The sequence below is a fragment of the Hylobates moloch genome, unplaced genomic scaffold, assembly GCF_009828535.3.
Source record: "Hylobates moloch isolate HMO894 unplaced genomic scaffold, HMol_V3 SCAFFOLD_4, whole genome shotgun sequence".
Lineage (NCBI taxonomy): Eukaryota > Metazoa > Chordata > Mammalia > Primates > Hylobatidae > Hylobates > Hylobates moloch.
In genome coordinates this window covers 3608398-3623152 of record NW_026652279.1, presented here as the reverse complement: position 1 = coordinate 3623152, position 14755 = coordinate 3608398, and the positions used below count along the sequence as shown (strand labels likewise).

Genomic DNA, 14755 nt, shown 5'->3' with positions numbered 1-14755 from the left:
ACTGGCCCCATATTAACACAAAGATATACAGCAAGGCATGTGTACCCTACTCGTGCTGATAATTTCATCAATGAGAATATGAAGAGTAGCTATAAACCTTTTTCTTCAAGGTGGGGGATACAGGACAAAGTAAACCCCCTAAAAGCCATCTTTGCTAAACCTCTGTCAAAAAAAAAAAACTCTTCCTGGTAGCCATGTGAGCCTTAAATTCATCGAACTTCTGCTCTGCACAGAAGAAAGCATGACAGCAGCCAAAAGCCAGTTCAGATTCTGGTTCTGCCACTTTAGTCGCTGTGGGATCTCTGCTGTAGCAGCTTCAGCTCTCTCCCATGTCTTCACAACAGTTGCACAGCATTCATTGAGAGCATGTTTATGCACACCTTTGTTTCATGAATCTTAAGCACTGGCTATTAAAAACAGGTACCATTTATAAAATTTTGTGTGCCAGCGAGGCACAGTGGCTCATGTCTGTAATATCAGCTCCAGCACTTTGGAAGGCCGAGGCAGGCACATCACCTGAGTTCAGGAGTTCGAGACCAGCCTGGCCAACATGGCAAAACCTCGTCTCTATGTAAAATACAAAAATTAGCCAGGCGTGGTGGCAGGCGCCTGTAATTCCAGCTACTCAGGAGGCTGAGGCAGGGAGAATTGCTTGAACCCGGGAGGCAGAGGTTTCAGCGAGCCAAAACCGCGCCACTGAATAGTGTAGGTGACAAAGCAAGACTCCATCTCAAAGTGCCTAACGCTTTTCTGGTGCTTTGCGTACACATCTCATTTAATATTCACAAGGACTCAAGAAGGTTGAAATTCTCATTATCCCCATTTTAAAGATAAGAAAACCAATAAAGTTAAGTAACTAGCCAAAGTTAGCAAAGGACAAAGCTAGGATTCAGTCTGGTACCTGCAAAAAAAAATGCATTTTTTTTAAATACACATTTGTCACTGGCCTCTTTCATCAGAATCCACTTGTCTTCAAGTCTCATTCCCTCAATCCCATTTTAAAGGTTCCAAGACATATAAGATTTACTTTCACAAAACCCTTTATGTGGTCAGAGTGCTTACATTTCCCCTAGACCCCCCAGAATTCAATTTTACCTCCATTTCGCATCATAAGGGGCAGCAGAAATTTCAAGAACCAGCAACTCCCTCATTTCAGTTAAGAAACTTCACTAGCAACTGAGTTGTTCTTCTAAAAACCACATCCTAAAATATGTTCAGAAAGGACTCTAATGCTAAAGTTATGCACTGCTATGGTTTCCGTCTGTCCTCACCAAATCTTGTTGAAATTTGATCCTCGACATGGTGGTGCTGGGAAGTGGAGCCTAGCGGAAGTTGTCTGAGTCATGAGGGTGGGTCCCTCATCAATGGCTTGGTGCCGTCCTCAAGGCAGTGACTGAGTTCTCATTCTGGCAAGCCCGAGTCACTTCTCGTGGGAATGGATTAGTTCCCTTGAGCGGGGTTGTTATGAAGCCAGGACGTCACTTGGGTTTTGTTTCTTTGCACATGTCCACTTCCCCTTCCACCTTCTCGGCCATGTTATGATGCAGCACAAAAGCCCTCACCAGACACCAGGGCCATGCCCTTGAACTTCCCAGCCTGTAAAACTGTAAGCTAAAAAAACCTCTTTTCTTTATAAACCAGCCAGTCTCAGATAATGTTACAGCAACACAAAATGGACTAAGACCTCTAGCATGCAAACCTCTATCACATGAAATAATTTCAGCAGCTTCTGCCCAAATTCACTGACTGGGAAAATGAGAAGCTAGTGCCTAGAACTGTCAAGAGATTTTCTGCACCCTCCACTCATAACCTTTACACACATGTAAATAAGAGAAAATGACTAGTTTTAGAAGAGAAAACAACTGGTGGGAAGAGGGATAAAACAGGGCAGGCATTGACTAGCAATGTGTTCTAGAAAACTTAGCTTCTGCCTACGCACATTAGGAATCACCATGATGCACCAGCCAACATCTGTCTCATCAAGGGCAGTAGATCTGGTGACCAACTAGTACTTGTCAACCAAGCAAAAACGATCAGCTCAGGCAAGCCCTTCTCCTAGTCCAACCTGCACAAGGCCATTATTGGGCAATGGCATTCATTTTTGTGCTCTACTGTCAGCTGAGGCAAGCTCTGCTGCTCTCTGCATACCTCATTGGCTGTTGCGGGAACAAAGCAGAAATAAGAGGGCTACCTTCTCCTGAATCAACCCTAAGAGCCAAGGCCACTTTTGATACAATGACCACCGGATTCACAGAATTTAGCTTAAATTATTCCACAAGAGAGAAAAAAAAAAAGGTTTACTAACATTGCAACCATCAAAACATAACCCTGCTGTCCTATAGACCTTTGTCCTCTAATTAGAATAGAATCCTGTTTTCAGCAATAGATACCTTAGCGGCCAACAGAAGGTACGAATTTAGCTTCTCTTTTTAAAGATAAACTTCAACCACCATGACAATATATATACTGAGAATTCTCTTAAGAAAGATATTAACCTTGGATAGCATATCTCTTAAGAAGACACAATATACAAACATGAGATATCTTGAAACTACATACAATGACATCAGTGTCTTGTAAAACATTCTATAATCATTTGAAGAGCATTATCTACTCATTCTGTCGTCCTTCAAACATGACTACCACTACCGGCACACCAAAGATACAGCACAAGGAGGAATGCGGTCCTGCCCTCAAAGAACACAGCCTAATTTGGCTCTGAATCACATGTGGGGAATTCATGTAAATGTATTGCACATCACGGTGACCATTTAATGAACATGTACTAAAACAAGGGTGAATGAATCATCCCCTCAAATCTTCCATCTGTAATGGTCAAAAGCTAGCCACTCTATTGTGTACAAAGTTCAGGCTTTCATGTTGTTGTTGTACAAATTAAAGTGTGCACTATTTCTATCATTTATTGGAAATCCATGTGTAAAAATTAGGAGGGCAGCAATATTGTGTAAAAAAACTAAGTAGCAAGGGACCCACTAATATGGCATCTCCAATATTAATGTACTCAGATCCTACTCTATTAATAGTCACTGGCTTTTCCCCCTTGTCCCCCCACATCATACCCCTTCTTGGGTCATTTGATAACGAGAAATTGATCAAGAGAACCAGCTCTTAAATGAGCGATTTTTCAAAACACACTTTTGTTTTAACTGAACAAGCTAACAGAAATTCAGATCAATCAGGGAAGTCAACACATGACTGTGAAATATCCAAGCAGCAGGCCATTTGTAGAGCCAGAAAAGGACACAGCCAGGAGAGGTGAGCTTCAGCTTCATAAGCAAGATTGATAGGAAAGAAGTCATGTCATCAGCCAGCAATGCACCTGTGTGCACTGCTGCATGTGCGCACGCACATGGTTACACATGACCAATCCAGGCAATACAAAACCCCAAACAAGCCCAAAGAAAAAAAATCTGTCCCTCAGGAAAATTACCTGTGCTCGGGTGACAAACACCTCCAGGGACCAGCTGAGTATTGTAAATAACCACTACAGGCCAGGTGTGTGCCCCATCCCAAGGGGTAGCACTATTTAATTTCAGGTTAATGTTGTTGCCAAGCAAGAACACAGGCCCTAGGCTGCTAGACCTTCCTATTTTTCAAGAGTAACCCACACTTTCACAGGAAGCTCTCATGAGGGCCGGGGCTTCCATCTGTTTGGGTCACCATTGTCTCCCCAGTGCCTAGAACAGTGCCTGGCATGCTCTAGGCACTCAGAAACCTGTTGATGGCATGAATGCAAACGACTGATTTTTAATCCATTCTTAATTTTTAATTTATTTTTTCTTTTAAACGCAGTATGGCCAAAAGAACATCTGTAGAATTCCCGATAACCCAAATGCCTGTCCTTTCTCCATTTCTCCTTTCCAGACACAAGATCCGGAACTAGCTTCATTTCTCATTTTAGACCAAGACGTCTTCCCCCACCACTCCAATCATAAATCACAATAGATAGTTTTAAAGGCTATACACATAACTTTGTTGACATGAGTAAATCTCCATATTTTTTTTTTTACTTAGTCTCCAGGAGAAATAAGTTTTCATGTTTAAAAAACAAACAAACAAAAACATAGCTTAGAGGCATTCCATTAACCAAGTTCCACTCACCACCTTGTCTGCTCCTCCCTCAAGATAATCTGTAGCAAGGTTAGCAAGATAATGGAAGGGTTCTCAATGCCTTAGGAAGCAAACCCTCACAGGAAAAAGTCAACAAGTGCACCTCACAAATCACAGGGTGTCCCGGGCATCTGACTTGCATACTGCAAAAAGACCATAACCCTTCCAAACTGCCTAGCCTGGAATCAACAATCTCTAAAATTCCAGAAAAAATTTTAGAAGCCATTTAGTGAAGGGTGAGGAAAACAACCCAAAAGAAATTGAGGGTCTTGCCCAAGATCCCACAGCTGGTTTGGCTGGCTCCCATGGCTAGTTCCAAACTCCGGAGGAAAAATGCAGAATCCAAGCCATCTCTTGCCAAACACAACACCCTCAGACCTTTCCTGAAGTTATGATTCAGAGCCGGCTGCCCACACTTAGATGATATACATGGGACAGTAAAAATACTGCATTATTACAAAGTAACCATATTCAAAGCCCCAAACAAAAGTTCTCAAATTACAAAGCAAATCAATTTAGGTAATTTGGAAGAGAAGTAGTGTCAAAAAAAATTCACCACCAACAAATTCAGACTCTATCCACAGTTATCAGCTTATTCAGAAGCTAAAGTAATTTGCTGAAAGGTCATCTCTTCAACGTAACCAAATAAAATCCTATACTAATTTATTTATTTAATTGTAGCAAGTACAGGAAGACATCTTTATTCCACCCAGTGTTTATGGCACTTGCTTATATGGGAAAAGTAATAGGGAGAAATACATAAAAAGCTAGATCTTTCAATTGGCCCTCCTGTGCAATTAGGAAAAATAGTTTCCATACTCTCTTCAAAAAGCAAATGGTCTGAAATAAAATTTTTTAAAAATCCTGAGCAATGATCAGAGAAACATATTACAGTCACCACCCCCCACCACTCCCCGTGCCTTGCTATCCCGGTGACCTTGGACCTACCTTCTTCAAATGTAGTTTCCTCACCCTACAGTGGAAATAATCACGGTTTATACTTCCAGGGATGATTAAAAGCATATAAAATGCTCAAGCACGGGGCATAGATCACATGTGCTTGGTAAGCGTAGGCTATTATAATTACTATTCCCATTTTATAGATTAAAAGGGTGAGGCCCATTTGCCCAAGGTAAATGCTGTAAAGAACTAAGAATTTCAACCCAGGTCTCTGGGGTTTTGGTGTGGATTCTGAATAAGAGAATACGTATATCTGAAACTCCCAGATCCCCGGCGCCACCCAACCCCACTTCCATTAGATGTTGGGTAACCACCCGTACCTACCCACAGACAGAGCTAAGCCTCCACACTTACTGAAAAGAAACGCTTCTGGAAAAGTGTCATTTTAAAAAACAGGTAGAACTCATTTATAAATAACCACCGCTTTGTAAATAAATCCTTTTGACAATTCTTAAAAAGTTCTCAAGACAACCTTAAAAAGTCAGTAATATTTCCTCACTAATCTGGACTATGCTTTTATGCTTGGTCAATTGCTTATGGCTGTGTCCCCTATCCAAATCATTCCCAATTAATGAGCGGATCTGATTTAAGTGCACTGCAGGATCCATGAGGCAGCAATGGTATGAAAACTCAAATACCTCTTAGATGTATATTGTAACTAGTATGAATTCCTCAAAAGTATATCCACTGCATTATACAACACCCTGCTTCACTCACTTAGAAAGATAGTATCACAGACCCAAAAATAAGACCAGTTGTCCTATTTTCTTACATGGAAGTGTTACATATTCCATGAACTATGCTTTCATTTTTTTCTTTTTTAGTTGCTAGAATTCAGCAGCCAACTGTGTCACTTTGCTACTCCCCAAAAATAGCTAAACTGAGTAGTTTAAAATCACATTTTGTTGTTTGGCCAGAAAAATATCATGCTGATTTCAGTCTGCAAAAAAAAAGAAAAGATTAGAGGGCACGAGGTGTGCATCAGTGTTTGGTTCTCTCTCATATGCTCTGTAGCTCTGAATCCATGAAAATATAGAGACAAGAAATCAATGTGTTCAAGTGTCACAGAAGTGTAAAATAAAAGCAAACACCCAACTACCGTTTGCTTCCCATCAGTGGAGCCAAACTGAATCCCAGTAATGAGTAACCTATTTCCCTCCATTACCACACCGTCCATAAGGCCTGAGAAGAGGAATTAACATCTCAGGGTGCAGGACCAGGCGACTCTTTCTACACAGGGATTTGGAAGATTCATGAGACACATTTTAAGCCCACAAAAAGCATTTTTTCCACTTTAAGCTGAGAAAGCAGAGACTTCCTTTGCAATGTGGGCAAGGTGGTATCTCAAACTTCATGAGGGCTTTCTCATTTCTTTAAACCTCAAAATGTAACCTGTTAGTAATCTTACATAGGATGTCCTCATGCTGATCCCTACTCCTCCTCACCCTCAACAGCAAAGACAGATACAAAAACCCATCACATATGTTTACACAATTTTTTAAAAAGTTGTCTATACATACAGTTGTCCTTTTCAGTTCCACTGTCCTCTTTCCATACACTCCTATCCAAATCTCTTAAGAACACATAAAATAAAAACGGTGGCCAGGAGCAATGGCTCACGCCTGTAATCCTAGCACTTTGGGAAGTTGAGGTAGGAGGATCACTTGAGGTCAGGAGTTTAAGACCAGCCTGGGCAACACAGGGAGAGACCCTGTCTCTATAAAAATAAACATATAAAACTTTTGATTTAAAAAAAAATGGTTACTGAGCACATACTGTTTACCATGCACAGCACTAAGTCCTTATATACATTCTCATTCAAGCCTCACAAAGACTTTAGGAGTTAGGCTTCTATCACCACCCCATTTTACAGAGGAAGAAAAAATAATGAGGCACAGAGAGGGTATGTAACTTTTCTAAGGTAGCACAGCTAGCAATGGCACAGGTAGGCTGGCTCCAGAGGCCATATTCTTACCTACTTTGCTATATTCTGTATAACTCTCAATAGCCACCTAGTTTAGAAAACAAATAAAAAAATCATTAACAAGTTCCAGGCTCCTAAAAGATTTCTTCCTGCTACATGCTGACAAAACAGTATGGCAACTCTCATCAACTGGCTGACACATATTAAAATTTTCATTCAATGTGTAAGTTACCTGGATCCCCACACCCACTACAAGTACAAGTGAAACACTACCCAATTCCGTTTGGGAGGCTTCCAAAAGAGAAACCAGGCACATATAGAAACCTCATCAGCTGTCATTCCTCTTCCTATCCCTGGAAGGACTTAAAACAAATCTTTTTTTTTTTTTTTTTTGAGATGGAGTCTTGCTCTGTCACCCAGGCTGCAGTGCAGTGGTGCAATCTCAACTCACTGCAACCTCTGCCTCCTGGGTTCAAGCGATTCTCCTGCCTCAGCCTCCCGAGTAGCTGGGACTACAGGTGCGCACCACCGTGCCCAGCTAATTTTTGTATTTTTAGTAGAGATGGGGTTTCACTATATTGGCCAGGATGGTCTCAATCTCTTGACCTCATGTTCCATCCACCTGGGCCTCCCAAAGTGCTGGGATTACAGGCATGAGCCACCGCACCCAGGCCAAAAAAAAAGTTTTTTTAATAGTTGTATTAAGGACTGCAATCATAAAAACCTTAGGCCTGCACAGATCCAGCAAGCTATCTCACACAGAATATATTTTTCTGTCAAAACACCAAGTATCTTGCTACAAATGATACCAGGTGAAACAGTCCCTCCGATTATAGTTGTCCCAAGAGGAGGGGACAATCACTCAAGAAGCCCTCCAGCTACTTAAAGCAATCTTGCACAGCCATCACTTATACCTAACAATCCTTTTCATACTGAGTAAACCACAAATGTATCTGTTCTACATCTCAATCATCACAGACTTTCCTGAAAGTGAAATTTACCTATATTACTTTAAGACATTTTTTAAAGAGACATTAGCAATCCTGTGTTCCTAGAAATTTGCAACAGGCAAATTGTAGGGAAAAGCAAGGGGAAGTAAATACAGGTTTCTGGAATACACTTATCCTTTTTATTGGTTTTGCTGGTTACAACTCCACATAAACACAATACCAAAAATAAGTCAAAGCCAAGTCCAATAACTCTTTTTTACACAAGTGTAGTTGATTTTTTAAGTGCACAGAACGTTGCCCTAGTCCTGGATATAGTTCGTTTCCAAGTAAGATGGTTGCTCCCATTTCTCAGACTGGCAAATGGACTTTTTTTTTTTTTGAGACAGGGTCTTACACTCTGTTGCCCAGGCTGGAGAGCAGTGGCACCATCACAGCTCATTGCAGCCCCGAAGTCCTGTCCTCCACCTCTGGAGTAGCTGGAACTACAGGCACATACCACCATGTGCAGCTAATGTTTATATTTTTTGTAGAGATGGGGTCTCACCATGTTGCACATGGCTGGTCTCGAACTCCTGGGCTCAAGCAATCTGCCCACCTGGGTCTCCCAAAGTGCTGAGATGACAGGCATGAGCCACCATGCCCAGCCTACATTTGATCTTTTAATCTTTTTTTTTTTTTTTTTTTTTGGAGACAGGGTCTCACTGTGTCACTCAAGCTGGAGTGCAGTGGCATGATCACAGTACACTGCGGCCTCAACCTCATGGGCTCAAGCAATCCTCCCATCTTGGCCTCCCAAGTAGTGGGAGTGCACCCAGCTAATTTTTGTTTTATTATTTGTAGAGGCAGGGTCTCCCTATGTTGCCCTGGCTGGTCGCAAACTTCTGGGCTCAAGCGACCCTCCCGCCTCCCAAAGCACTGTGATTATAGGAGTGAGCCACAGCGCCCAGCCTTATCTTTTAATCATTTGCACAGGTAACCTCATTCTGGGACAAATTCAGTGACTATTGCCAAATCCCACAAGAAGCCCTCACAGAGCAGGCTCTTCTCAGCCCTTCCTGAGTCCCTCCTGAGCCACTCCCTCTACCTCATCAGTGGCTGCTTAACCTAGATCAAGCTCAGGTGGAGAATTAAAGGTGGGGAGCAGTGTACTCCTTGGCTTCCATAATATTAATAAAACAGCCCTTTTATCTCTAAACAGGATACAGCCAAAAACAGCTTCAGTGACCACCACCCAACATCTAACAGAGGTCAACTTTGAACCATAGCAAACCAAGGGCTAATTTCAGGGCACCAAGTGCTTTAGAGGGAACTTCAGATGCCCTAAATTTTTCCCATAAGCTCCAGGTTATGGAATGTGACCACATGAAATGTAACCCAGGACTACAGTATTAATTACAATGGTTTAAATCTCTTCAGTCAGAATGCACACATATTGTAATCTTCATCCTGCCTAGAAATGGCATTTCATTGTCCCACATGCTGAATAGAAATCAAGATTTAAAAAGAACAAACAACGTGTCACTGTAAAAGCAAAGTGTTAAAGCAACAGCCCAGTAGCAATGTAATCCCAGCACTCTGGGAGGCCGAGGTGGACAGAGCACCTGAGGTCAGGAGTTCAAGACCACCCTGGCCAACATGGCGGATCCCCATCTCCACAAAATTACAAAAATTAGCTGGGCATAGTGGCACGTGCCTGCAGACTCAGCTACTCAGGAGGCTGAGGCAGGAGAATCGCTTGAACCTGGGAAGCAGAGGTGGCAATGAGCTAAGATCTCACTACTGCACTCCAGCTTGGGTGACAGAGTGAGACTCCATCTCAAAAAAAGAAAAGAAGTCTCCAGGAAAAGGCAGGGAGGCAAGGGAGTAGGAGAGGCTCCGGAGTAACTACTCTAGGGCATTTTAAGTGATCTCACGTGAATGCCAAGAAAGTTAGTTTCAATCAGCACACAGGTATATAACTGATTCTACTCTGTTAACTTGGGAGCTGTTTAGAATAGAAAGGCAATCTGAAAGGGCTGTTTGTTTTGCTGCATTAAATCATCAGCATTCCCTGGATCGCTTCATGTAAACAACAACATAATCTTTTATTCAGTGAAAACAGGTCCATAATTAAGGGGAGATACTCAAAGCTTCACTATGGAATAGTCACATTTCCCACATCAGCCAACCTTTCCTACGACCTTTCTTCTTCCAGCAACAACAGCAACTTCCCCTATTTCCAAAAGGCCCTGTTTATGCCTATCTTTATTAGTGTTGTAACTCCATCAACCCTCAAATGTGAACACTGTTTAGAAGTAAACATCAAAGATTTTATTCCATAACTGTGTCAAAGGAACCCAGTTTAGAGACTGGGTAAAGATTCTTCATTCTCAAACATGATACATGACGGAGAGGGAAAAAAAACCTGTACAATCTCACACCCTGTAAAGAGAAAGATTGCTGACTTCCAAATACTACTTTTGCCTTTTCCTGAGGCCATAAGGGATGCCCATCAGAACTAAAGCCCGCACATGCAAATAAAAGAAGAGACAGCTTAGAGGGAGATTCATGATTCACCCGACATTAATCATGGAGCCTCCAGTTCTGACACATCCAAGGTACACAGCTGAGCTTATCCATCTGAACTGTTTCCAATGGCAGCACCCTAGATATAATGTAATTACAATACAAAACATATCAAAACCAGAGTTTCACTCTGAGGGCCGAAAGACAAAAATCAATTAAAAAAAAAAATCTGCTGAGCTTGAGAATGTAAAATAGATAAAAGGTTAACCCTCTCAAGTAACATATTTTATACTGTGTCAGAGGCAGATTCCCAGTGACTGGAGATATATATCAGAGTTTGAATGAACTATGTGTAAGATTTGCTTTAAAATAATAAGGTGCTGGGGAGGAAGAGATGAGAGAAGATTGAGTTGTGAGTGTTGAAGTTGGGTGGGGGATCCATTATATTTTGCTATTTTTGTAAATGTTTCTACCGTGCTTTATAAAGATGTATATAGCAACGTAATATGCCTAATATCACGTTTGGTAACACTCTTAGCTTTGCACTTGGAAAGCATCACTTGAAGCATTATTAACCCTGAATGGATCCCAAACCTGCCACACTGCTGTTCAAAGGCTAAAATCCACCGTTCCCAGCCCACTGGGAAAAAGCTCATGCCAGGGCTGTGTTTCCAAAACCCTGCCCAAACTACAGCTAACCCGTATCCTGAACAGAAGCTGAGAACTCAAATGCAACTGAAGAGTTATGCTGAGTTATGATTCTGAGAGGAAACAAACAATACTAAGTGACGAGGGATTCTGGCGAAGACCTCACAAGGAGGACCCTACTCCAAAACAGAAGCATTTTTATCCCTCATGTCAAACAGATAAGCGCTTTCGAGGTCATAGCAGGCAAGAAGTGGGGGTCCCAAGACGAGCTCCAGCCCCCCCAGCGGGTTTCGGGAAAGCCAGGAGCAGCATTGCCAGGCCGAGGCCGCCGCCTCGCGCCAAGGCGCGTCTGCAGCCCCAGAGCCTCGGAACCCGGGCACGCGCGCCCCATCCCTGCGGCGTGGAGGTGGCCGAGGCCGACCAGTGTGGAGGTGGCAGGAGCCCCACCAGTGGCTCGGGGGCGCCCCCTGAGGTCCAGCGGCGTCGCGGCAACCTCGGAAAACGAAAAGCCAGCGTCTCCCAGAGCTCTGATATTTTAACTTTGCCTTGCTCCAAAGCCTGCTGCTCCCTCTCGGGCTGCACTTTTCCAAACCAAACCGCCCTCTTCTCTGCGCCTCCCACCACTGTCCTTTCCCTTTCTGACACCCCTCGGCTCCCGGACCAGGAAAGGGGCTATTTACCTCGCAGCGTGGGCGCGAAAAGAAAATGAGAAGACGAAAATGGTCCAAGCCCCACTAAGGTTGGTTCCCTGGCAGTCCCATTTTGGATCTCAAGCTTCCTCAAACACCAGGGAAAAGAAAACCACGGTCAGCCCACTGACTGCATCCCCGAGCGCAAGGGCAGAAGAGGAATCGGAAATTCCTCTAATTTGCAAGGCTGCCCTCCATGACCTCCCACTGCACCCATTAAAGAGTGGCCCTCACAAAGCTCAACCCCTGTGTGCACCTGAGCCCGCTCAGCCGTCAAGTCCATGGTAAAGCAGGGGAGACTAGAAGGGGGAGATGATTAACCCAAATACTGAGCAGTGGTCTTTCAGTGAATGAAGGCAGCTGTTTCTAAGGGGAGATGTCCCCATGGCCTACACTACCATAGAGGCCGTAGAGGCAGGACTCCAGTGGGCAAACCCCAGGGTGAGTGTGGACGCACGTCCTTCGCTCGGCCTCCGAGCTGCGTTTCTCGGCTGGAGTTCCGTGCCGCTCCGCGGGCAGGAGGATGCGCAGAGAGAAAAGGGGGTGCAGAACACAAGACGGTGTTTTGCCTTTCTGCCTCCCGAGGCCATCCCCGAATCTGCAAAGGGGGCATTCGCTGCCAGTCCCCCGAGAGGGATCCCCGAGGGCGACGAAGGCTCCCGCGCCCTGCTCCGGGGCGCACGACGGGACTAAGGGACCTGCTGCACCAAAAACGGGCGCTCCAGCCGCCCGGGGAGAGGCGGCTGTAACCAGGCAGAGCGGAGATCTCGGGGCACGTTTCTCTTTTTCTTGATTCAGATAACCTCCACCTCCGGGTATCCAGGAGCTGATGGATGAGAGGGCAGAAAAACGGGGAATTCTCTGTCCTTAGGGGAGCGAGGGATGAAAAGCAAATCACCCCCTTTCTTCCAGCCCTTCCCCGGGCTAGGGCAGGACTTGGCCTCCACCCCAAGGGAGGGAGCAGGACAGCTACGAGGGAGCTCGGGGCTGCTGCCCGGGGGACCTGCAAGAGAGGAGAGGGAGGCAGCTGGCCTCTGCCCTCCCCAGGGGAGAGAGGAGGGGGAACTGCAACCTGAGGGCTGGAAGAGGAGGGTCGCCGAGCCGCACACCGTTACGTGCGGTGATTTATTCTCGTTATCAACGGCCAGTATTGTTCCTGTCTTAACCTGGCCAGAAAGGAGCGAGTCTGGGTCTGCCAGCCGCGAACAGCCTGCAAAAGGGCAAAGATGAAGGTAGGCAGGGCGCGCGAGACGAAAAAAATCCGCCCCGGCGCGAACAGCAACCCCGCCGCCGACCCGCCCCCGCCCCCTCCCCGCGTCCAGACCCCGGCAATCCCATCGAGCAGAGCAGCGGAGGGAAAGGGCCACGGGCCGGAGCTAGGGGAGACACGGATCTCTACGAAACCGCCTGCGCCCTGCCGTCTCACTGCGCCCAAGGAGACCGCCTCACGCCGGCACCGAAGGGCTGCCCGCGCCCCAGCCCCCAGAGAGAGGGAGGACGCCCCCGACCCCAGGACGCAGGCTGCTCCCCACACCCTCAGTCCTCCGCTGCCAGCCTCCGACTTCCATTCCCCGAAACCTAGCCCTCCCAAAGGGATGGAGAACAGCAAAGCAAACCCCCACCTTCTGAGCTCCTTCAATACCCGCCAGAGCGAGGGGGCTCATCCCGGGCCCCCCAAACCCACAGAAGCATCCTTTCCATGGCCTCAGTCTCCCCAACCGCCCCACAACTCGAGTTCTCCCGATCGGCGACGAGTCAGCAAAGCAAGTCCCCCTTTCTTCCGATTCCAGCTCCCCAGGCCCCCCAAAACGGAGCGGGAGCAGACCCCCGCGTCCCCCAGCCCCCTCCCCGGCCGGCCCCTGCCTCCACCTTCCTCGACCACTAGCCAGCCTCCCTAAACATCGCCCAAGCCAGCGGAGCAATCCTCCTCTCCTCCCCGGGCGCCGGGCCACCCTCCACCCTCTCCAGGGTCTCCCGGACGGGCGCCGGAGCTCCGCGCCCAGGCGACAACTCCGCATCCCCAACGCGCGCCGGCCGGGGCCGCGTCCCCTCGGCGGCCGGCACTCACCGGGGAAGCACACGACATAATGGAGCACGGAACTGGTGATTTTCAGGAACAAAATCCACCAACACGGTTCCAGTAACCTCCGCATGTCCGAAAACGCACATCGAAAAGAGGAAAGCAGGGGGGTAAACTTGTTGAATAAGTTCTTGCCTCCGTGCGAGCCTCCGCTAAGCCGGGGCGCTTCCCCGGCTCGCCCGCTCCACGGGCCCCGCGCGCTCGGCGGCCCGAGTCCCCTTGGAATCCGGGAAGCCGCCGAGCGCCCCCCGGAAAATCTCAAAAAGTGACCGGGAACGCAGAGCCACGCTGGGGACGATCCTCTCGGCGGAGAAGAGCTGCTTTCCGTTCAAAAAGGAGAGAGCCGAGCGGGCAGGGCGCGGAGTCGGCGGCCGGCGGCGATGCCCCGGGCCTGGGGCAGGCAGGGACCGCGGGCGGCGGCGGCGGCGAGCAGCCGAGGATCCCCAACTTGAGTCGGCAGCGCAGCACAGCCCGAGAGCCGGCGGGCGGCGGCGGGGCTGAGCGCGGCGCGGCGTCTCCGGGCTTCAGGCAGGCAGCTCCTTCCAGGGCCCCGGGAAGGAAGGAGGCATGTTTGCGAGAGGGGAAGGGGAGGGGAGAGGCGGGGGGAGCGGAGAGCCCCCCAAAATAGAAACGGCTGGAGGAAACGGAGGAAAACACAAAGGATCTCAGAGGGGCGCTGGGGCGAGGGCGCCTTCAGTCCATGCTCCTGAAAGTTGTGGCTCCGGCGCAGGCTGGGGAGGAACGAAGAGCGCGGGGCTGGAAACTGGCCATGCCTCCATACAGGAAGTAACATGTGAGCATGGATCCTGGCAGAGACTTTAAAGCCGGCGAGCGAAGGAGCGAGCGAACAGGGGGCGCGCGGTGGCGG

At 47.0% G+C, this 14755-nt stretch overlaps 1 protein-coding gene across 2 annotated transcripts in view; it reads right to left on the bottom strand.

The window, feature by feature from the left end:
* Positions 1–14204, bottom strand: part of PTPRG (protein tyrosine phosphatase receptor type G) — a 759442-nt gene extending 745238 nt beyond the window's left edge. The window contains exon 1 of one of the 2 annotated variants that reach the window (XM_032149389.3): positions 13876–14204. In XM_032149389.3, coding sequence (XP_032005280.1) covers positions 13876–13960 — 85 coding nt within the window. In that variant the 5' untranslated portion in view covers positions 13961–14204. The remainder of the gene's footprint in view (positions 1–13875) is intronic. The other variant, XM_032149390.2, reaches the window with a different exon arrangement.
* Between the last annotated feature and the right edge of the window lie 551 nt (positions 14205–14755).